The sequence below is a fragment of the Dipodomys merriami genome, unplaced genomic scaffold, assembly GCF_024711535.1.
Source record: "Dipodomys merriami isolate MVZ:Mamm:240054 unplaced genomic scaffold, mDipMer1.0.p SCAF_4, whole genome shotgun sequence".
NCBI classification, from domain to species: Eukaryota; Metazoa; Chordata; class Mammalia; order Rodentia; family Heteromyidae; genus Dipodomys; species Dipodomys merriami.
In genome coordinates, this window is record NW_027205603.1 from 93032332 (window position 1) to 93055658 (window position 23327).

General features: G+C 55.8%; 1 protein-coding gene across 1 annotated transcript in view; it reads right to left on the reverse strand.

Annotated features, from left to right (window-relative positions):
- Positions 1 to 1448: 1448 nt before the first annotated feature.
- The window catches only part of Ago2 (argonaute RISC catalytic component 2), a 70988-nt gene continuing 49109 nt past the window's right edge, over positions 1449 to 23327 (reverse strand). The window contains exons 5-19 of the mRNA XM_069991463.1: positions 21871 to 22007; positions 20063 to 20197; positions 19364 to 19451; positions 18133 to 18280; positions 17563 to 17682; positions 17316 to 17438; positions 15248 to 15381; positions 14266 to 14450; positions 13190 to 13349; positions 11986 to 12076; positions 10159 to 10353; positions 8555 to 8689; positions 4456 to 4557; positions 2496 to 2695; positions 1449 to 2327 (exon numbers count right to left, since the gene is read on the reverse strand). Of these exons, the coding sequence (XP_069847564.1) occupies positions 2219 to 2327; positions 2496 to 2695; positions 4456 to 4557; positions 8555 to 8689; positions 10159 to 10353; positions 11986 to 12076; positions 13190 to 13349; positions 14266 to 14450; positions 15248 to 15381; positions 17316 to 17438; positions 17563 to 17682; positions 18133 to 18280; positions 19364 to 19451; positions 20063 to 20197; positions 21871 to 22007 (2062 nt within the window). The 3' untranslated portion in view covers positions 1449 to 2218. The remainder of the gene's footprint in view (positions 2328 to 2495; positions 2696 to 4455; positions 4558 to 8554; positions 8690 to 10158; positions 10354 to 11985; positions 12077 to 13189; positions 13350 to 14265; positions 14451 to 15247; positions 15382 to 17315; positions 17439 to 17562; positions 17683 to 18132; positions 18281 to 19363; positions 19452 to 20062; positions 20198 to 21870; positions 22008 to 23327) is intronic.

Genomic DNA, 23327 nt, shown 5'->3' on the forward strand with positions numbered 1-23327 from the left:
GGCAAAGCCTCGGGCCGGCGGCTACAGAACAGACCTAGCTTTGCAGTTCGAGATTCATGCTTGTGGGGAAGGGCAAAGAGCGGGGGTCTGGTAGAAAATTGGGAAAACAATGATTTACCTGAGAAATTGAAACTACAGCCATTTAATTTCTACACAGTCAACAGACGTGTACAGGTGCACACAGCGTCCTCATCGGCTGCTGGCCTGCGGATGTTTTGAATATGCAAAGTTCCACAAAACAAGCACAGGGCGAGGCGAGGCAGCCACTGAAAAGCTGCTTTATCTTCAAAATACTTTTTTTCCTTTTATGCCAGTATTGGGGCTTGAACTCAGGGCCTTGAGCTCTCACTTGGCTTTTTTCACTCAAGACTGGCATCCTACCACTTTCAAAAATGATAAAAATGAAAAACAAAAAACAACAACAACGAAGAAAAACTTCTGATACTTTTCTTTGCCAGCCTCTGCACTCTTTCCTGGGCGCTCAGATGGCACTGGGGGAGGGGGAAGGGGAGGGGTGAGCCTCAGAACCCTGGCTGCACAAGGATGGCTAGAAGCACAGATGACAGCCTGGCCCAAGCACCTGACCAGGACATTTGCAGCAGGCCTGGGAATCTGCATTTGAGCCAGGCTCCCTCCCTCTGGCCTCCCCCTCTACCTTGGAGAGGTGTTCCCCAGTGATTCTGAGAACGGCTGAGCCCAACCTAATTTCAGAGTCTAAAAGCTTACTGGTCAAAAGCTTCCCTCTTGAGGCCTACAGGCAAAGGCATACCCATACCCCCGGAGGACACACTCACATGCCACAGCCCCCACCACCACCTGGAGCCCAGGTGCAGGGGCCCGAGGAGGCTCCTGCCCCAGCGAGAGGAGGCTCACGGTGCCCAGGAAATGCCACGCAGGGGACGTGAGCAGGGAGGGGAGGTACAGAGTGCACAGTAGCACAGGGGACACCTGCCCTTCCTTAGCCCAAGTCTCACGCCCATGGGTACAAACACAAAGCGTCTACTTAGCACACCCTTCCACCATCCCTGGTCTCAAATGATGCACATCCTGCCCGCAAGGTCTGCGCCCTCCACCGGCCTAGGCACGGGGCTCATCTGCCAGGCAGGCTCCATCCCACCTCCAAGCCTGGCGAACGGAGCCGCCCGGCAGCTCCCCGCCTGCTTCGGTGCATAGATCTGAGGAAACTCGCCTCACCAAAGTGCACACCGCCCGCCTGAGGTCCGGGCTATGCGGCCCACGCCGGGGACAGACCACTGTCACATGAGCAAGTCAGCTGCATCTTCCTGTACGCAAGCACAAAGGGCCACAGAGGCACCAAGCCACGCCTGCTACGCAGGACAGGTCCCAAACAGCACCCCTAGTTCACAAAGGAAAACAGCGTCTACCTATCACATTAATACTGCAAACCAGATATATATTTTTTCTTTTACATTAAAAGACATTAACAGTGAAAAAGGATTGTACTGTATTTATCACCACAGACCCGTATTCTTTAGAAACTTTGGAAAATAAATGTCACAGTCCTGTAGGACAAATCTTGTGATTAGACTGTCGGTATATTGTCTTTCTTCTCTCTTTTTTTTTTAAATAAACTTTCATTAAAACGGCACTTGTCTGCCAATCTCTCTGGGCCATCACTGCTGTAAACACGCGTGACCCTCCCAGGCCGCTGCTCCGCGGAGCGCACGTGGCGTGTCGGGCGGGGGGCCCCTTCCCCCCCCCCCCCCCCCCCCGCCACACGGAACTCAACTCTAGGGATGTCAGAAGGTTCAAGGCTTTAAAACCCCTATCGTGCTTCATGTTGCTTCCCTCTCCCAACAATTTCATAAAGAATCATGTGTTAAAAACAAGTAAATTGAATGACCAAATAAATTAAAATGTTTTAAAGCCCTGAGTTCATAAACTGGTTTTAGGGGATATTTTTTTTTTCTTTTTTTTTTTTTTTTTTTTAGGAAACACGGGACTCTATTTTAATAAGCAGCTTCTAGATTTTGGCAAACCATATTTCCTACGATAATGGGGGTCTCTTACAGGTCTGCAGTTCAAAATCCAAGTCTGAAATCTGGGACGGAAGGCATTCTGGAAAATGAAGAATTGAGTAACACCAATGACGTCTCATGTTCGATGCTGGCTGTGGCGGAAGGGCTGGGCGGCTGTTGGTCTGAGTAGCTGGTCTCGTGTGAATCCGTGGGCATCACGCACCGCTCAACGCTACACATCAGGCAAAGTACATGGTGCGCAGTGTGTCCTGGTGGACCTGGACCGCCTTGGCCAGGGCCTGGTGGTCGCGCCCGTTGCTCTGCCCAGAGGTATGGCTTCCTTCGGCACTGTGGGGACACCGAGGAGAGGGAGAGTGAGGCCAGGGTCGCAGCAGCTAGAATGGGAGCAGAGGCCCCAAGGTGCCGGCACCCAGGGACTCCGGTGCCCATTGCTGCCACCCACTCTGAAGACAGCCACCCCATCAAGAAGCGAACCCTCCCCGCCACAACAGTCACCTGTCGTGTTCTTTATCCACCAGATGGTACCTGGCCCGGAAGGCCACCAGGTGAGCGTAGTAGGCTGGCGCTGGGATGGACACGGAGCGCGTACAGCGCACGTAGGTGTGACACAGCTGGTAGGTGAGAATCTGCAGCTCATCCGAGGAGAAGCGATTGTCATCCCAAAGGACGTGGTAGTGAGAGGGCCTGCTGGTCCCCTGCAGGCCAAGCAGAGCACTGCCGGTCAAACACGGGGTGGAGGGGGCGGGGAGTGGGGGGGTGGCGGGGGTCCTTTCTGGAGAAGGCCACGGAAGAATGAATAACTAGATCAAGGTTCAAAGCCAGCCTCCTGGGGCAGGAAACCTGGGGACATTCTTTATACCAGTTAACAAGCAAAAAAGCCAGAAATGGAGTTGTGGCTCAAATGGTAAAGCACCAGCCTTGGAAGTAAGCAAAAGGTTCACAGTCTAGAGACCTTATTAAACCCCCAAAGAACTAAGGCAAGCAGGATAGGGAGTGTGGCTCAAGTGGTGGAGTATCTGCCTAGAAAGTGCAAAACCCCAAATTCAAATCACACTGAGACCAAAAAGGAGTTTTAATATTAAAAAATAGATGAACTGAGGACAATGTGCCTGGATATGTTAAATATTTTATGTTTTATTGATAACCGCAAGAAGAAAAAGCAAAAAAAACTCTCCGCTGAAAGGTGCACATGGAAAAGGATTTTCTAAAGGGAGTTCTCCCTCCTGGAGGAGGCCGTGGGGCCCGGCCCTAGCGCCTCCGCCCTGCCCCACTTCACCTCACCAGGAGGCCAATCCGCAAGACAAGCCTACAGCAGCCTATTCATCTGGCAGACGGACGGATGGAGAGGCTTTCTTTCCAGGCACACCCGACACTGCGGGCTCAGTGCAGGCAGTCTACGTCTGAGTGGGTAGTTTGGCTCTCCAGGGCACAGCCACGCAGCGCCAGCCTGCGGGCCTTTCCACCAGCGGTGTGGTGTCCCTGTTACGAAGTCCTTGAGCAGAACAACAGGCCAAAGAGGCCTTGGAGGGAGGGGCCTGCTGGCCAGGACAGAAACCACAGAGGGTGGTCACAAAAAGGGCAAAGACTGAGAGCCCACACAGCCAGCCTCCACGTGGCAATCTTGGCAGCCTGGCCTCTGGACAGGACAAGGAGCAAGGAGCGGTAGCAGGACGTCTGTGCCCCTCCCACGGACACAGGTCCTGTCACACAGTCCTCTGGCTCTCAGGATGAATCCAAAATGGGCTGTGGGTGGGAAGACTTTATATTTTTGAAGGGACTGTGACAGTTCATAGCAAATTCTCAAGTTAGAGTAGGATGGGGCTGGATTTAAGTCTTTCCTTGGCCTTAGAAAAATCGAGAGCCTTCCATAATTACGTGGGCATACAGCCGGGGCGCCTCTCATCCCCGGGTGACGAGGCAGAGCTGGTGGCTCAGCTCCAAGGACACATGCGGCACTTCAGTGGTCATGCTTATGTGGCTCCCTCTTGGCCAGATGTAGGCGTCCCTCCCCTGGGAGCTCAGGGGAGCCAGTGGGTGCCCGTCTTCTGCGCCCATCACCCCGCCAGGGTGGTCTGCCATGCCCAGCCCGCATCAGCAGTGAGGACTCATCTTCTAGCTCACAAACTCCAGATATGCGACTTCCCTTATCCCCCACAAGCATCCCGGCCCTGGCCCTCACCGCTCGTGGGCCCCATCGCATGTAAAACAGGATGTCGTCCACGGGAGCCCGTGGGGGCCTCTGGTGGCCAGCCCCAACTTCCGCCCAGCTCAGATCCTCAGCTCCCAGGAGTCCAGCTCGGGCCTGTCCCCAGGCAGAGCACAGCTGCGCAGGGTTGCAGCCTTATCTGTATGGCTCACGCCAATTCCAGTGCCCAGCAGAGCTCCAGAGCTCGCCGCACACATGGACAGTGTGGCATATGCCACACATTCTGTCCACGGGGACCCTGGTCCTCACCTGGATGCCGGCGTGGCTGCACAGGTAGAAATCAAACTCTGTCGGGTGGGTGATTTTTGTGTCCACCGTGGTGCCTGCTGGAATGTTCCCACTCTTCCCAACCTGCAGCAACACAGCAGCCTCGTCAGATGTGGTAGGTGGGTGGGCAGCACAGGCGTGGCAGGTGGCGGTGGCGGGCACCACAGCGAGCGCCGCCTGTCCTCAGCTGGCCCGTGTGAGCTTTCAAAATGTGTTAATGCATTCGCTCAGCGGGGCAGTGCTAAAACAAAACCAGTACTGACAACAGAAAACACCCGCAAACTGCCATTTGGGCTATTGTTCCCATTTCAGGCTGCATGAGTTAAAGTGTAGTTTAATTCAGTACCCACAAGATTTTATGAGTTTTTGGTGATCACCGGGGCTATTTTGATCTGAAGCCAAGATGGAAACTGCCAGCCACACGCAGGGCCGGGGTCTTCCCTGCACTGATTAGGCCCCAGAGCACGCTCTCCCGGCTCTGGAGGCAGGAGGCAGGAGCCGGGCCACAGAGGGCCACAGATGTCCGCATTAGAGCCTCGGTGGTGCCAGCGGCTTCTGGAGGACAGGCGGTTTTAGAGCTCTCAAAATCAGATGGGGGAGAAGTAGTTACTCAACCAGGTAACTATGCAATGGCTCCGCCCCACCCCAAGCCAGCCACGCCCTAGAGAGCTTTAGTTGTAAATGGCTTTAGACAGCACACAAAAGACAGCCGCACTGCCGCGTGCCTCTTTACATTAAGTTCTTTCCAATTTTACTTGACTCTCAGGTGTCTAAGAAGGACTCAAGAATTTAGAAACTGCTGGGCGCTGGTGGCTCACGCCTGTAATCCTAGCTACTCAGGAGGCTGAGATCTGAGGATCACGGTTCAAAGCCAGCCCGGGCAGGAGAGACCGTGAGACTCCTATCTCCATTAAACCACCAGAAAAACGGAAGTGGCGCTGTAGCTCAAGTGGTAGAGTGCACCACATAAGCAGAAAAAGCCAAAAGTGGTGCTGTGATTCAAGTGGTAGAGTGCTAGCCTTGAGCTGAAGAGCTGAGGGACAGCGCCCAGGCCCAGAGTTCAAGCCCCACGACCGACAAAAAAAAAAAAAAAAAAAAAAAAAAAATTTAGAAACTGTGGCACCTTTGTATCTATCCTAGATCCATCCTACCCTGTCTGCACGGACTTAACACTCCACGCACACAGTTAGTGGAGCTTCTCACCCGTGTAAGTGTGAAATGGTCCCAAACTGGAAACATTTCAAATACCCACATGAAGACACAGGGAAGATTCTACACCTGACCCCTTGACAGGTGACAGAGAAAACACAGGTAAACAGAAAGACTGTGCACATTAATGACCTACTGTTTAGACCTCATTATGCACATGCAAACGCTAAAAAAATAAAGTACACACTACTCACTACCAGAGTATTGGATTGGCTCAGAGATTTTATATATAACATAAATGTATATATATATATATATATATATATATATTATACATATATACATATATAACATACACATATATAATATATAACATATATATGTTATATATATGTATATCACAAACCAGCTACTGGCTGGTTTTGCATAATGTTACAATTTTGAGACATGTCCATGATACAGCTCATTAGCATTCCTTTGCTGTGAATATTAATATGTGAACAGAGTCATCATGTCTTGTGCTGTTGGACGGATACATCTTAATTTTTTTCTCATACTGCTAACAGTATAGCCATCAAATATTATTATTATAGCAAGTACTTATTTTAGTATAACAGAGTTCGAGGAGGGAGAAATGGAGATGAGAAACATTTCCTGCTCCCCACGCAGGGACTGGGAATGAGACTCCCACAAATGATTCTATTCACAGCTTCTTGGGTTCAGACTCATGCGTTTCTTGCAGTTACACACCCAGAATTGCCAGCTGGTTATCATTTGTACTCCCTTCCACAACACACACCAGCTTCTGCAGGGATGATGCCAGGGACGGTCCGTGTTGTGTTAGCTCTCACGACCTCCTGCTCCTGCCTGGAGGTGGGGCAGAGGCCAGCGGGGCCCCTGAGCATGAGCCCCAACGGGTGGGGCTCAGATGCCTGCGGGCAAACACACACAAGTTCATATTCTCTGTCCCTTGCAGCTTTGGGGACACGTCTCTCAGGATGAGCAAGCAACTTCCCCTCGTTCCCGGCAGGCTGTAGGGCTGTCAAGCTGGTTGTGCAGCGCTCTGGACACCAAACACTGGGACTGCAGGAGTTGATGACAATGAGTGGATTTATCTTCTTGAGCTGACTTTAGGAATATATAATTCCACAAACACCAATACCCGTTCTTGAGTGTCCAGATAGACCCACATCCCATGACTGCACGTTCTGTCTTCTCTGCAGCTGTGGCTCCTTTCCTGCTCCCAGTACGGGTGTGGTATACTCTTGCTTGCAGCTGGGTCTACAGGAGCCCCTTGGTAGCCATGGTTTCCTGGCTCCAAGAAGAACCACCATGGAGTTGCTCAGAGCCCAGCGTTGCAGGGGATGCTCCTCCCATTCACCTGCTTCCTCTACACATGGAGCCTTCCAGGCCGGCTTGATGCTCACTGTCACTTCACTTAAGCGCAACCCTTTTTACCTTGCTCTTTGGGAGGCAGGCTCTCACAGAACAAACAGCAACACTGCGCACACTGCAGGTCTAAGTACAATGGGGCCACCCACTCCTGCTCAGCTGACCAACTGCACCGCAATCCACGTGTGGAAATTCAATTTCTTTGGATTAAATAAATTAGTATTGGGGCTGGGAAGGTGGCTTGGTGGTAAAATGCTTGACTCACATGCATGAGGCCCTGGGTTTGATTTCTCAGCACCACATAAAAAAAGCCAGAAATGGCTCTGTGGCTCAAGTGGTAGAGCGCTAGCCTTGAGCTGAAGAGCTGAGGGACAGCGCCCAGACCCAGAGTTCAAGCCCCATGACTGACTAAATAAATATTACTCCTTTTTGACATCATTTGGTCAAAACCCCATATAATGAAGGAGTCTTATTGTATTTTCAAGCATGTTTGATTTTCATCTCCTCACTGTACCCTCATTTTCTATTTCCACTGCTGTCCAATCTGGGGAGTAGGCTGGGGTACAGGTGTGTGGGGTGGGCAGAGGTGAGCCGGGCACTGCAGCTTCCCCTCCACGCCCTGGGCGGAGGCTGCCTTCCCCTTCCCGCCTGTCTTCCCAGGCTGCCAGACCGTGGGGTTTTGTTAGTGTGAGGTGCTCGTGAACATTCTTCAGTGTTTGCTTGGCTGCAAGTGCCCCACCATTTTCACGGTCATGACATGACACGTTCAGTGCTTCACACCTGGCTGAAAGCTGTGCTCTTGAGCTTCACGTTCACTGCTGACTTCACGTTCACTGTGGTTGTGTCCGGCTCTGAGCACCATTCACCCAGGCCAGGACACGAGCTGGAACCCTGGGGGCTCCAGGCGCACAGCTGTTGGGAGGCTGGGTTCACTCTTCCAGTGCTCGGAGCTCGCTCTTTTCACCTGCTTCAGTCGCTCACATGTCCGTGTACAATCACCCTGTGATAGTAGGGCTTCTCAATGTCTCTTTGAAAGCTGCTCAGCCTTTGCCTTTTCTCCCATTGAATGTCAGTGTAACGCTAGTTGGCTAGCTGGCTGTGTGGCTTCAGGACCACCCCTCACCCCCCCACCGCTGCGGCCTCCTGCTGGCCAGCTCCTTCCTCTAGCTGTGGAGCCCTTGTGGCCCTCGTGGCCCGTGGAGGGAGGGAGCACGGCATGTTCCTCAGTGTGCAGCTGCAGGCCATGCTCTTGGCCTGTGGGTGCAGAGCTGTGGCGGCGGCTGGCTGAGCCTAGGGCCCCCCAGGATGTGCAACCATTGCTGGGTGGGCCAGCTCCACCATTCGGCTGGCTCCTTCTCAGAGCTCTCTCCCAAGGAGTGACAGCTCATGCCTAGGCTGTCCCAAGTCTGCAGATTGACTAAGACTTCTCAGGAAAGCAAGCACCCTGCCTGAGTCCCCGTCACAACCCTCGGAGGACAGGCGCCATGAAAGCCAGGCCAGAGGCGGCCTGCGGGGAGGCTGAGCCTCACCGGGCACTCACCCGCTCGTTCTTGTCAGTGCAGAAGAGCCGTGTGTGGTGCCTCTTCTGCACCACGATGAATGTGATCCCCGGCTGGTAGTCCTTCTCCAGCTTGATGCAGGCCTCGCGGATGGCCAGCAACTCATGGTGGAGGACCTACGAGGGAGGGAGAGCAGGAGGACCGGGCTAAGGCACCTCGTGCTACCTAAAGATGAACCCCCGAACAATGTGTCCCACTAGCCGACACAGGCTAGACAGCTCCGTTCCGCGGGCATGTCACTGGTGTGCAACCTTCCCTCTGGAGCTTACGTTCTCATGACAGCGCCACATCACCCGGGGCCAGTTAGAAAGTGCAGGACAAGTGCTTGGCACAGCATTAGAACCTTCTTCACAGTCGGTAAACGGTGCCCGTGCCCCTCACAGTGATGAGGCACTACCAGACGTGTTAGCCCCTTGCTAGCCTTGTTTGTCTATTATGAAGAGGAAGGTAAGATCTGATAGAAAACTCTCTGGAGCTGGATTTGAGTTCAAATCGGTCTCTGCCATCACATAGTGCGATATAACCTGGGAAGACCATGAACTGACCTCCAATTCCTTCACTTAAAGGGCGAGCCTCATGCAGCGTGAGGCACACACCCGTTACTTATCTGCGGGGGGTACTGGGGCTCAAAGCCCTTCTTAGGCAGGCACTGTACCACTTCCGCCAAAGGTCAGCTTCCGACTGTAATCCTCCTTCCTACGGTTGACCACATGGCCAACTTGTGTTGTTGAGAGGAATGGTCCTGCTAACTTTTAGCCAAGCCCTCCTGAAACTGAAGTTCTCCCAATCTTAGCTTCTTAGTAGCTGAGATTACAGGATTGGGTCACTGCACCCTGCAAGAACCAGCCACTTTAGGTTTTAGTTGTTACTTGCCCAGGCTGGCCTCACACTCCTGGACTCAATTGCTTGTCCTACTGGAGCCTCCTGAGTAGCAACAGTCACAAACAAAAACCGTGCTAAAATGTTTCAGAAACACCTGGCATTCTGGAGGCGGACAACTCAGTCACAGGGGTTCTGGGAGATGATGTGTTTACCGGGGTGCCAGTGGAGGAGGCAGGAAGGAGGGCTGGGGTGCAGGGAGCCATGAGCCCAGCAACAAACAGAGACTGGGCATAAGAGGCCGCACAGAGGAGAAGCGCGCGCGGCTCCTGCGGGGTGGAGTTGAGGCTCCCAGGATCTCGTCACCCAGGGCCTGAGAAACCAAGTGCTCCATGTTGCTCCGTGGAGTTTTCTCCAGCACCAGGCCTCTCCCCATCCCCACTTATTTTCTGCCTTCGCCGTGACCACATCTCAGCTAGCCACCTGCTGCAGGCACAGCGGATGCCGCCCGACACGCTATGGGTCCAACCAGTGTCAGGGGCTGTATGGTCTCTGTGAGTCCGCACCCCAACTGGCCTTCCACAGGGTGACAGCCCACAGTGGGAGGAGAGCGGCTGCATCCATCCTTGCATTAGCAAGCGGGGAAATGACCCCACAGAGACCAGGTGTGTCGGACGAGGCACTGGTGTGTGTGCAAGCGCGTGTGTACGCACGGGGGTGTGCAGGTGCGATGGCCCCGCCACGTCCAGGCAGGAGCACGGCCTACCTGCTGGAACTGGCCCTCGGAGACACCGTCACGGTAGAAGATGATGCGGGTGGGCTTGAAGCGTGTAGACTTGTAGAACTGGATGAGCAGCTCACGCACCATGGCTGCCAGGTCCTGGATGATCTCCTGCCGGTGCTGCTGCACGCGCACCGTGGCACAGTAGCGGTTGGGGTGTGCGTCCATGCTGCCCACAACCTGCAGAGACAAGTGATGAGCCCAGGACAAGGGCTCCTGGGCTGCTTTCTGCCTTCTTCCGCCGGCAGGCGAGCAGAGCTTCTCAGAGGTCCAGCCCAGCAAAGGCCAATACCACTCGTGACTTTCTTTGGGTGTGTGGAGCAAGGGTTCCTAAGTACATCCTAAAGAACCGAAGTCATGCCGAGGAACGCAAGGAAAGCAGACCGGTATTCTACATGCTCGGCTGCAGACAGCAGCCTCTCATCCAGCCAAAGGAAGCTACGGGACAGGCTGTAGCTCAAGACCAAATGGTTTTCCAACTCAACACACATTATCTCGTGTCTTTGGCACCCAGGAAGGGCAGGGCCTCTGATGGCAGGCCGCCGCTAAGGGTCAGGGTGACAGCGTGAGCACAGCGCGGCTGGGAGCCGTGCATGGAGGCCCGAGTCCCTGCTCGTGGGGAACGCGCTGCCGGAAATGCCCCGTGCCCCCAGCTCGCCCTTCTGGGGCAACCACTTCTCTCTCAATCTAAGTAAAAATAAACAGCCTGACAGGCTGTCAACAGAAAAACACTGACTTAAACAGAAGCCCCTTGTGATGGGGAGCTGTGAGCGCCGGAAGGACAGACTCTGCTCTCAAGGATTCGATGAGCACTATCTGAGCCTCCGGTGCCAGAGCCGCACCTTCCTTACGCTCACCTGTCCAGAAGGAAGCTAACGGGGACCAGGGGAGGCCAGGCCAGAACCTGCCGAGCCAAGCAGCTGAGACCTCCGCACGCCGGAGCCCACTTCCTCCTCTGTAAGCCAGAGCACAGGGATGGCAGGGAGGAAGGAAAGGGCCGGGAACGCAGCTCACACGGGGCGTGTGGACACTGTGACTAAGGCCATACAAGGTGTGCAGCACGCTTGAAAGGTATGCGAGTGTACAGGGCACACGTGGAGGCTTTGTCTCGCCAGGGCGTTCACCACGCTGGCTGCATGGCGTGGGTATCTGATTGGGCCTCGCCACACTGGCTTCCCCAATGATCACAGGTGAGCAGGAGAAAGCGCACAATGGCAGAGCAGCGGCGGCGGCAGCCGTCTCCAGGCTGTGCGGGGTTCAGGGTCGAGGGTGGGGCTTCCCTCACTCAGGGTGCTGGGGTTACCATATCCAAGGCCTACACACCCCATGGGGCCTTTGATTCCAGTTCTCAACCTGGGCTTTCTCTAAGATCCTTCTCCCTGGGAGGCCAAAACATCTCAGGAGGTTTCAGATGAACGAGAACGAAAACCACCCATGCACTCAGTGTTCCCAGCCACAGAGCTGGTGTCCCCGGCCAGGCTCCCGAAACACGCTCTGCATTCCAAACTAGAAAACCTCGCTATTCAGAGCACGGGTTTGGCTCAGCCCTTTTACATCCACCCCGTGTGGCCACAGTGCCGAGCACCTCCTGCTGAGCCAAGAGCCATCCCACTCCTCTGTGAAGCCCTGAGCTCTGCCAGCCACGGTGCCGGTGGCAGGACCCAAGCTGGCAGAGACCAGCACCCCTGAGAGCCCTCCACAGCTTGCCAGCACCCTCCCAACACTGACTTGCCCCCAGAACCTCCCCCACGCCCTTCAGAAAGACTCCCTGCCGAGGCCGCAGAGGGCCTGGAGTAAAGCGCTGGCACTCACGGCAGCGATGGACGGCTTCTTCCCGTCCCCAGCAGGCGGGTGGGTGACATCGGCTCCGAGAAAGATCACAGGCTGCTGGAACACAGGAGGCCTGCAGGGAGGCGGGAAGAGGGGGCTGAGGCGGGAGACCTGGCACAGGGACCTGGGACCCACACTGCCCGTCTTTCCAGCTGGTACAAATGGGCAGTGCAGCTTTGTAACATAACACAACGGTCCACCAGAAAACCTCCCAGAAGCAACTGAGTCCAAGGATGTGCCACAGAACAGCCCAGGACAGAGGGAGAGGAGCAGAACGCCCCCACCACAAGACCGACTAGGCCATGGTGCCGGGGATGGGGACCAGGCACGGAGGGCCCAGCACCCCACACCTCTACCTCCCTGCAGGCCCGGTATCACCTCTCGCCCTCCAGCCACTTGCTCTGAGTGAGGGAGGGGCTGCGAGGAGGCTGCGTAGCATCATTCCCTCTCTTTCCCCGCTTCCTCAGGCCGCTGCCTTCCCCGTCAGCCCCCAGGTGCTTCTTCACGCCACTGGAGAACATAGAACATTAGACACGACCGTGTTCTCCCCGAGGCCAGTGCGCAGTGCAGGCAGAGTGGGGCAGTGACCCTGACCCCGATGATCTCAATGCACTCAAGCGAGGGCTCCGCCCCTCCGCAGCGTCCTACCGCAGGCCTGCTCAGCCCTGTGCCACGGGCTCTGCTCCAGGAACCCCAAAGCCGCTTCCCTGGACACCTGGAGTCTGACCACATGCTACCTTCTAGAAAGACCCTCCAGCCTACCTGGAGCCCAGCCCCTCACCTCGTGAGTTCACCCTCCCACCAAGGGGACACAGATCACATGGACATCAGGCAAGTGCTCGATAAACACAAGAGCAGCAAGAGGCTCCCCATCTCTGTGGGCCCTCAATCATGGCCACAGGCTTGTGTGGGTGGACCCAGCCCCCCATGGACCGCACCACGCCACCGACTCCTGTCGGCTCGATGGCTCTGCCTGGCCAGTGGTCGCACTTGGCCATGGGTCAGGAGTAAACCCCAGGCCTGCTCTGCTCCAGGGTGTCCAGGATGGTGCTCGGCCTACACCCATTGCACAGCGCCCCTCACCGGCCGCACCGGCCCCTCCGCACCCCGCAGGGTGGGGCTCCCACGGGGCAGGGCTCCCTCACCCCGCACCCCACAGGGCGGGGCTCCCTCAGGGCTCCCTCACCTGCCCTGGGGCAGCAGGATGTTGTTGACGCCCCCCAGCTTAACGTTGATCTTCAGGCAGAGGTTGGACAGCGTCTGTGGCGTGGTTCGCTGCACGTTCTTCATCTGCACGCACTGCGTGGCCATGCCCAACACCGTGTCTCCCACACGCTTGACTTCGGCTGTGGGGTTTCAAGGGGCACATGCTGCAGCGCCCACAGGAGCCCGGCCCTGCCCGACCGAGGCACCGGTAGACGCTGCTGATGGATGGACGGAGCGTGGCTGGGCGCTGGCCGTGTGGTTTTGGCACCACTGTGCCCCACACAGGGAGGCCGGGCGCCTCCCCTGACCCCTCCAGTTGGTGCCTTGAAGCCATTTAAAACGCGGCCCAGGCCCAGGGCGGGCGGGCAGAAGCCGGAGCCTGGCATTCCTGTGCAGGAATGCCACCTCCTGTCACAGAACATGGCTGGGTGGATAAAAATAAAAACACCAGCTCCTCAGAGGCCTTGGCAAAGGCGGCGTGACATCAAAGCGCCTCTGGGCCCACTGACCCTGCAGCTCTGTTCCCGGGCAACACTGGCCACTGGTGGTGCGTCAACACCCGCACCTTCTCCTTCCTTGCTTGGAGGCTAAAGTGGGAGTTGTGAGTAGGGCTTGGGGCTCCAGGGGCCTGCAAAGCGCCTCTGGCCAGTGGGGAATCGGGAATCATTGGGAATCGTTCCGGCTGCACCTACCAAGCAGGAGCTGCTTCCATCTGCTCCCCATCTCCCTCCCCGCTCCCCAGGTTCTCCTGCCAAAGCCCCTGGGCCAGGAGCCTCACCCCTCCCGCCGTGGGAGGCTGAACCCACGGCTGAACCGTGGCTACAGGTTAACCGTCCTCTGGCAGGATGTGAGGGACCTCAGTGCATGCACCCAGGGTGATCTTCACCCACCACATCACATCCCAGCTGTCCTCCGCCCCCCCTCCCCCGCCCCTCCAAGCCCAGCTCTGTGGCCTCAGACAAGAAGCTGACCTAAGCTATCAGAACTCCCCTTCTTCCAGCCTCATGAGAGGCTTAGGCTGCGCCCCACTTAGAGCGTCCCGGCTCTGAAGCCTACCGTAAACAGGGGTCTTGCCAGGCAGGATGACGACCACGAGCTGCAGGCCGGCATAGGTGTTCTTCAGGTGACGGAACATGGGCTCCACGCTGTCCGCGCCCTGGGCGTACTTACAGAAGCAGGGCTGGCCCTGGATGGGCATCCCCGCATCTCTCGAGATCTTTCTGAGCTGCTCTGTGAAGGATCTGAAGGAGAAGGTCCGCTTCACTAACACGCACAGCAAGTGACAACAAATGCACAGTGCCACCACGGCCCTAAGGAATGGCACCCACCAACGAGGCCGGAAGCGTGTCTACAGAGGGTAGACGTAAGGTGCCTCCTTTCTTTTGGGGAGACAGGCTCTTGCAAAGTAGACGGGCTGGCTCTGAACTTTCATTTCAATCCTCCCGCCTCAGCCCCTAACGTACATGAGTGGGCCACCACCCCAAGTCCCGGACAAAGCCAGAAACCCAAGTCCCAGCTCATGACTAGCGTAAGTTAAGTGGGGTGAAGAGACTATAATCCACCCCTCCCACAAGCCAGCGAGGTGATAGAAAACAGCCTCAGATCTCAGTTCTCTTACCCTATGGCCTCTGGCGTGGCTGAGATTACAGACAGGAACCACTACACCTTGTTTCCTGAGGTGGGATCTTGCTAACTTTGTGCCAGGATTGGCCTCAAACTGAAACCTTCCTAATTTTCAACTCCGAAATACCTGAGACTCAGCTTCTGCCTATACTTTCCAGCTTCCCGTACAGGGGCTGCACTGCTCATCTGCAGTCCGTAACACTTGGAATCTCAATTCCCGAGAGCCACAACTCAGGTGACCTCAGACCTAGACCAGTCTAACCCAGACAGGAGCTCTTGGTCAGGCAATGACTGACAATCTCCCACATCAGAACCCAGGTGACGGCCCCACCCCACCAGGTGGACCTTCTTGTTAGTCACCAATCCCTGCCTGTCCAGCAGGGCGAAGGCTGGGCGTGTCTGGAAGCGGGCTTACTTAAGGTGGACTTCGGTGCACTGGCGCTGGGGTGCAAAGCAGGCGATGGCCCACACCTTGATCTCAATGCCTGTGTGGAACTGCTTGTTCCTCATGTCCCACACGCCCTGCACAGGGGTGGCGATCGCTTTGTTCTGCAAACAGCACCAAGTTGAGAGTGAGCAACAAGTGAGAACAAGTGGGAAACAGGGGCCCCGTCAGTTTGCTTTGACAGTGCTGGAGCTCGATCATGACCGTGCTGCCGTGCCCCTTACCAGCCTGGCACAGGAAAAGGGAGAGATGATGCATGGAGGAGAGTTCCTGTGGCATCAGAATTCTCTCCCCAGGGGCGCCCAAGGAGGCTAGGTGAGCTAGGACCTCCCTCTGCGTGTGTCTGCACACCCACTGTGCACACGCACACACACACACCCTCCCCCTGCAGTCACACACCAACCATCCCACTGTCCTCCCTCCCGTCCATCCTTCCCCTTCCCAGTCGGTCTACTGTCTGTCCGTGCATGACCGAGCCCTTCTGCTTGGCCACTGTGCCAGGCACAGAAGCCATCTCCATTTCCAAGAGAAATCTGCCGAAAGAAAGACGCCATGAAATCTGACCGCCCTCATGTGGCTCTCCAGGAGGGGCTATCTAGAGGAGCAAAGCTGTTGTCCTAGAACTGCGTGGGCCACTACAGAACACAGACTTGCCAGAGTTGGTGTCTCACCAGCCTCTCACATGGCCTCCCAGGAGCCCCCTCACAGGCCGAGTGTGGTCAAGTGCGGCAAGCCTGGCGCTGGGCTGCGCGTGCACCACAGGGCAGCACTCTCCCATGCGGTGTCTCAGTCCCACCTGCCTGGAGCTGGGACAATGAAACATGTCTCCAGACACTGCCAGGCACCCCTGGGGCAAAGCCAGGCAGCCCCGGGGCAAAGCCACCGGGTTAAGCCTCTGCTGCCCATGGTGCTTCATTTCTCCACTGAGAGTACTCCCAGTGACAGGAGACAAGGCGTAGGACAGGTGGTGTGGGTGTTCCTGCCAATAAAATGCTGCAGAAATGCCTTTGCAACTCTACTCATTCCCATTCAATACACAGAACCGCAGCCTTGGATTCAAACCTCAGCGTTCAAACACAAGCATGCAATGTGTAAGAGAGAAAAAAAAAAAGTAGAATACATTGCTACAGGCCTCAGGACTGGGATGGAACGGCAGCAGGCTGGGGAAGGGACGAAGGCCGGTAGAGCCTTCTCCAGCACCAGCTGCTGATTAGTCTACGCCTCAGGAGCCCAGGCCCCAGGAAGAGGCCCTGGCTCCCAGGACTGCCAGCCACACTGGTCCCCAAGGAACTCTGAGTTCTGCTCCCAGAGGGAGTAAGAGCATTGCAGTTGTAGGGGCCAGGACTCCGAGTCACACGTAAAGACTAGAAGTTGAGTGTTACACCCATCACTGGAGCGCTGCAGAGCCGGGGCAGGTTCTCAGCCAGCCCGTGCCATGTAAGAAGACTGTTCTCAAAAACAAACAAAAACTCTAACTTGGCTTGCTACCAAGTACCCGCAAAGCAGAAAGTTAAACACCAGGAAAACAGGATAAAACTCTAGAAAATAGCTCAGCTCTGGTAGAGAACTTAGCACAGGAAGAAAAGCGCCTTGATGGGAAAGAGTAGTGCTTTGAAAACATTCAAAATAATTCCAGCGTCTTTCCAAAAATACGGCATCGCCAAGTCTTCATGAAATCTCAGGCCTCAAAGGTGCTGTCCAGCCAGGGCCCAGGGGCTGAGCCCTGGAGGACCGTGGTTAGAAGCCAGCCCAGGCAGCAACGCCATCTCCAGTTAACCAGCAAAATGCCAAGTGGCTCAAGTGATAGAGTAGCCATGAGCAAGCAAGCTGAGGGGGAGTGCAAGGCCCCGAGTTCAAACCCTAGCACCATGAAAGAAGGAAGAAAGGAAGAACGCAAGCAAGCAGGCAGGCACAACTTGGAGCAGGAATCCTGGACCGATGGTCTGTCTGCACCGCAGTTACCGACAAGGAACAGAAAGAGCTGACTGCCGTCCCACCAGTACCAGGCAGGCTCACCTGCCCCCCATGCCACACCTACCCTGCCCCCATACAGGATGGAGGGTGGCTGCAGGACCCTCCCTGTCACATCTGTCATCTCATCTTTGACCATGATTCCAAATTCACGGACATAGGGGTCGGTGTTGAAGCTTGCACTTCGCATCTTGAAAAGGGAAAAAGAGAAGGTGGGGTCAGATGGGGCAGGGTCCTCTGTCCACTCCAGCATCCGGTCTATCCAAAGCCTGGCTGCCCCACCCCATGACTGACCCCAAGAACACAGTGCTTACCAATTTACTGATCTCCTCCTGCCGATCGGGGGCTGACCTGGCCGTTGCTCTGATCATAGTTGAGGTCTGATTGTCCGTTAACTTTTTTATACATCTCTGTCCCGCCACTATGTTACAGACCTAGGAGAGGACACAGTCACCACCTGCTGGGGAGCCAGTGGGGGATGGGATGGGGGAGGGGGAGGGGGGGAGACAAGGGAAGCAGGCTGCCCAAGGCCTTCTGGCTCTCTGTGGAAGGTGCTCTACCCGAGTCAGTGCGACCCAAAACCGCACAGCCTGGCACCAGTTTGCCAGAGGAGCAGGGGTCCCACCTGAGAGCTCTGGCTCTCCCTAGACCTTGGTGGATGCTAGCGTGAAATGCGCATGATCCGGGCTGCCCAAAGAGCAGCCACTGCAAAACAAAGGCCCTCCTGGGGCCCCCAGAAAGTGACCCTTGAGGAAAGAGTTAAAACCACTGCTTTCAATCATGATTCTCCTGGTTACTTCCCTGGGCTACCATCCAGCCTGCCTTGTTCTCCTGCCCAGTGGGGAGAGGGCTGTCAGGGGTGAGGGCGGTGCTGGGCCACTTGCCTCCAAGGGAAGGTAGGTGTGTTTCTGCTCCTGCCCGACTTGTAAACATGGGAGGTGGGGGTAGCGCAGAACCAGCTTGTGCCTGTCCTTGAAGTACTGGGCCACCGTGCACTCCACCGTCTGCCCGCTCTCCTGCTGCAGCGGGAACCTGGCGGGGAGGGAGGCAGAGTGCTGACAGCAACGTCCCTGGATCTGGAGAACGAGCCCGGGAGCGCGCACAGCCTGGCGGCCGCCTATGTGCCCATTCTGCCTGCCAGGCTGACCTGTGGAAAACACTGGAAACCAAGTCCTGACCGGAGAATGGCAGGGCCCTCCACTCGCACTGCCCCTAACCTGTAGGTCACAGACAAGCGACCATCACACACTTCCCTAACACCTACAATCTAGAGAGAATTCAGGATAATGAAGACGAATCCAGAAAAGCCACCGTGGCACTGAGGCAATGCACCTAGGGCTGTGGTACCCAGCGGAAGTGCCCGGGGGAAATGAGATCTAGGCAGGACCAGCTTGGGGAGCACCCACACCGCTCCCGCGGGGGAGCCGTGGCCTCTATGCGTGGTAGGAGCGGATGCAGGCTCAGGAAGGCAGGCCTCCAGCTGGGGACAGGCCGCACAGCCCGGCCTTTCCTGCTCTGTTCGGACTATCAAGGGATGGTTGCCTCAGTCCAGGGAAAGGAGGTGACGGGCACACACCTCACCAGTCTCAGCCTGCTGCCAAATAAGGCCCAGCCACCTTGGGAGTGCCGCAATTGTCCATGTAAGCAACCACAGGTAGAGCACTTTTTCTACAGAGCCACAGTCAACAGATGACAATATGGACTGGGACACCAAATGGCTCTTTTTTCTTTTTTTGTCGGTCATGGGGCCTGACCTCTGGATATGGTGCTGTCCCTCAGCTCTTCAGCTCAAGGCTAACGCTCTACCACTTGAGCCACAGCGCCAATTCCAGCGTTTTCTGCTTATGTGGTACTGAGGAATCGAACCCAGGGCCTCAGGCATGCAAGGCACGCACTCTACCACTGAGCCACCTTCCCAGCCCACCACACGGTTCTTGCAGTGGAGAAAGACACACGGGCCGCCAGCATGGCAGTGGGGGCTGGTCCAGGCCTGGCCGAGGCCCAGGCCCACATGAGACACTGCAAAGGAGCTTGGGGACCCCTGAGGCCTGAGCTGGGGCTCTGGGTCCCTGCAGCCACAGTCCCGAGTGGGAAAGGAATGGAGGGCCGTCTTACGTCTGGTGGCTGGCAGGCCGCCGGGTGACGTTGCAGACGCGGTACTTCCTCTTCATCTGCCCACAGTGCGTGATCTCCACCTTTAGACCTGTGAGGCAAGCAGCAGGCGTCAGCCCCCGCTACCTGCTCTGTGTCAGAGGCAAGGCTCAGGACCGCAGCGACACACCAGTTCCGGGGGGCACGGAGCCACAAGGACACCCAGGCTAGGTCTACCTTGCCCTCCACAACGTCTCCTGCCCGTCAGAGCCCCGGTGTGGGATGCAGTGCGCAGATTCATAGCTCCGCCCCAAGGGCGGGGCCTGGGCTCCCCACAGGCCATCTCCATAACTCAGGCTGCTTTCTGTTAAACAGCCAAAACCAGTGCTGTGTTGCCCGCTGAAGGAGCAGCCTGGAAACCCCGGGTCTGAAATGGCCGAGATGAAGGCCAGGCTGAATGGGGCCCGTACCAGTGTAAGGGGCATGGGCCTTGGGAGTGGGCTGCAGGTCACCACACTGCTGGGCCAAGGGCACATCTACTCCTCCCATCTGATCTGCACCCAAACACCACTGAAGTCACCACTCCTGCTGTTCCCATTGCGCCTCACTTCCGTTACCTCCCCCGAGACCCCTTCCGTCCACCACCAATACCCCCTCAACAAGCCAAGAGAGGCTCAGGGGGGCTGCCCAGCCCACAATGCCTCTTAGCTGGTGTGTCATTACCTTTAATTTCTTTGGTAAACTTTACCCTTTGGGAATCTGTCAGAGGTTTTTGTTGTTCTTCAATACTTTTAAAATCCAAAACTTCACAAACAAACTCAATCACCGGCTGTGCCTTGTAAAACGCCGTGGCCGACACTGCAGGCAGGAACAGAAAGAAGCAAAGATACAACGTCAGTGGTAGGTAGCACTCGGAAGAGGACAGAGAGCCTGACAGATGTGGAGAGGCTTCCGCAGGCCAGTGTCCGGGCAGAGGACACACAGCCTCCCCTCCTCTGAGCTCATCCTCCAATTGTGGGTGTTTTGATTTTCATTGATGCCAGTGCTGGGGCTTTGTATTCAGGGCCTTCGTGCTTTCCCCGAGCTTTTAAAAAGTTCATGGCTAGTGCTATACCACTTGAGCCATAGTTCCACTCGCAGCTTTTTCGGTAGGGCATTGGAGTTAAGTGTCTCATGGGCTTTTCTGCTTCCAACTGCTTCCCTCTCTCAGCTTTCCAAGTAGCTGGGATTACAGGCGTTAGCCACTGGCACCTGGTTTCATCCTCTAGTCTTTGAGGTGAGAAAGCCCACATCTCACACCCAATGCCCAAGAAGATGCTGAGCCAGCGGGGACGTCCACATTCCTGTGCCAGAGCGTAAGGGGTTGGCTGAATCTAAAGATGAACTCGCTTCCTAACCTATCTGAACAGTGCAATCCTCAGACTTGAGAGTTTTTCCTGACCATCTCTGCACAGATTTCTGAACTCCGACCTTTTGTGTAGCTGTTTAGGAATAGACGCCTATCTGAGCAAGATCCACCATCTAGGCCTTGATAGAATTATTTGAAAATAAGTAACTCTTAGTCGGGTACTAGTGCCTCACATCACTAATCCTAGCTGCTCAGGATCTGAGGCTCACAGTTGAAAGCCAGCCTGAACAGGAAAGTCTGTGAAACTCATCTCCAATTAATCACCAAAAAATTGGAAGTGGAGCTGTGGCTCAAGTAGTAGAGCACTACTGTTGAGCAAGGAAAACTCGGGCACAGCATCCAGACCTTGAGTTTAATAAGCCCCAGGAATTACACATGCGCACATATGTGTACACAAACACACTCAAATGAGAAGAGCACATTGGCCTATAGCAGAGGGGAAGTGGGGGTCTTCTGAGGGAGAGGAGCAGGGTCTCTTATGGTTTAGATATAGTGTACCCCAAAAGGCTCATATGCCAAATGAAGACTTGGTCCCCAAAGCAATAGTCAGAAGTAGGGCTCTTGGGAAGTAACTGGATCATGGAAATTTTTTTTTTTTTTTTTTTTTTTTTTTGTCGGTCGTGGGGCTTGAACTCTGGGCCTGGACGCTGTCCCTCAGCTCTTCAGCTCAAGGCAAGCGCTCTACCACTTGAGCTACAGCGCCAGTTCTGGTTTTCTGGTGGTTTATTGGAGATAGGAGTCTCACGGTCTTTCCTGCCCAGGCTGGCTTTGAACCGCGATCCTCAGATCTCAGCCTCCTGAGTAGCTAGGATTACAGGCGTGAGCCACCAGCGCCCGGCTGGATCATGGAAATTTTGATATCAATCGATTCCTCCCTTCATGGAATTCTAATATCATGGCACTGATGAGAGCTGGGGCCTGGCCTGAGGAGTAGGTCTTGTGGGGACATCCTCCCCACCCGTCTATGGGGCTGGGCCCTCCCAGGAATCCTGACACCCGTGTGAGAACCGCTGTCTCAGGCTCGGACACCACAGAGGAGACACCGGCCAGCTGCCACGAGGCTGACATCCATGGAGGCCGCAGCCGGCCCGGTCGCGGGGGCCTCCCATCCTCACCAACTCACCATCGATGTTCAGCATCATTTTCCAAAGAGAAGGTCGGACGGACTGATGGAAGCCGAACCACACCTCTCGGCCCCCGCCAAGCGGGTTGGAGCAGCCCTCAGACGCAGTGAAGAAGGAACGGCCCACCGGGGTGTACCTGCAAGCCAGAGGCCACTGAGCGCACGCACGCGTGGCCACAGGGGGCCGCAGCCCCACACCCCCTCTGCCACCACAGGCTGCACACAAGATCGTTCTGGTTTACCCTATGAAATCCTGCTCGTGGCAGAGCGCTCCAGCCTGCGCTCATGGCTGACGTGGAGGGACAGGAGAGTGACTTGCAACTTCACATCAATGTTTAGTATACCACACGGCGGGGGGGGGGGGGGGGGGGGGGAGATAAACACAACCCAGAGGCCTTTCTTCCAGGGTCAAGAGCCAACATGCGCATTGCTTAGGGACACAACACACAACACAGGCTCACTCTCCACAACAGTCACCTGGGGAGCCAGAAACAGCCACAGCCCAGGCCTTGGGATAGACGGAGTCGCCGCTCTGTGGGCTCCTAACCCTAGCCTAGCTACCCTCATTTAAGATCTTCATTCTCACCTTTTAACCTTCCAGTATGGGCAGCTGAGCACATGGCCACAAATCCACAGCAGAGCTGTGGGCCCCAGGCCTCAGGGAGACCGCTGCTAGCTAAGCTCTGGTTGGCTACTGTCTGGAGTGCAGCGTCTCTGATCTCAGGGCTTGAGCTTGCACACAGAGATGCAGGGGGACAGGAAGGTCCACATGGGACATCTCCGACCTTATTCAGGTGCGCCCAGCCACCCACACAGGATAGTGTGGTCCAGTGGGCTCCCCCCGTGGGCGGCTGGGCCTCCACCCTTTCCCACCCAACACAGGGCCACGGGACCCTGGGTGGGCAGTTCCACGGCAACAAAGCCAGGCAAGATGGTCTATGCATTTCCTACTTGAGATATGTAGTTTTTCCTCCCTGACTATACAATTAATGAGAATGGTCCAAAGGAATTCAGGAAAAAAAAAAACTCATAGTAATGCCTGCCACTCGAGTAAAAATAGACTCTATTCTGGCAGCGGCCTGTCTCCCTCCTGCCAAGGGTTCTAAGCACCGATTCGATTACATGCTGGGCCTTGCCAGGGGTGGCAGCCGGTCTTGGCTTTGTCACCTCTACACCTAAAGCGTGGCTCCACGCTGGTTCTCTAGCAGTCAGGAAGAGCAAGGAAGAGCCCCAGCTCTCTTCTGAACACCCCGGCCACGCCTGCAGGTTTCAGCTTTCGGTCTCTGCTCTCTCTGGCCCTCAGGTCTTGTGTGTGTGAGCACACGTGTGCGTGCGGCACAGTGTGAGGGCCACATGTGGACCTCGTGCACCGGCCTTGCTTCCACACACGTTTCATGAAATTTCTACCCACAACCAGGCAAGGCGACGGCATGTGTACCTCCCACTCGCAGAGGTGC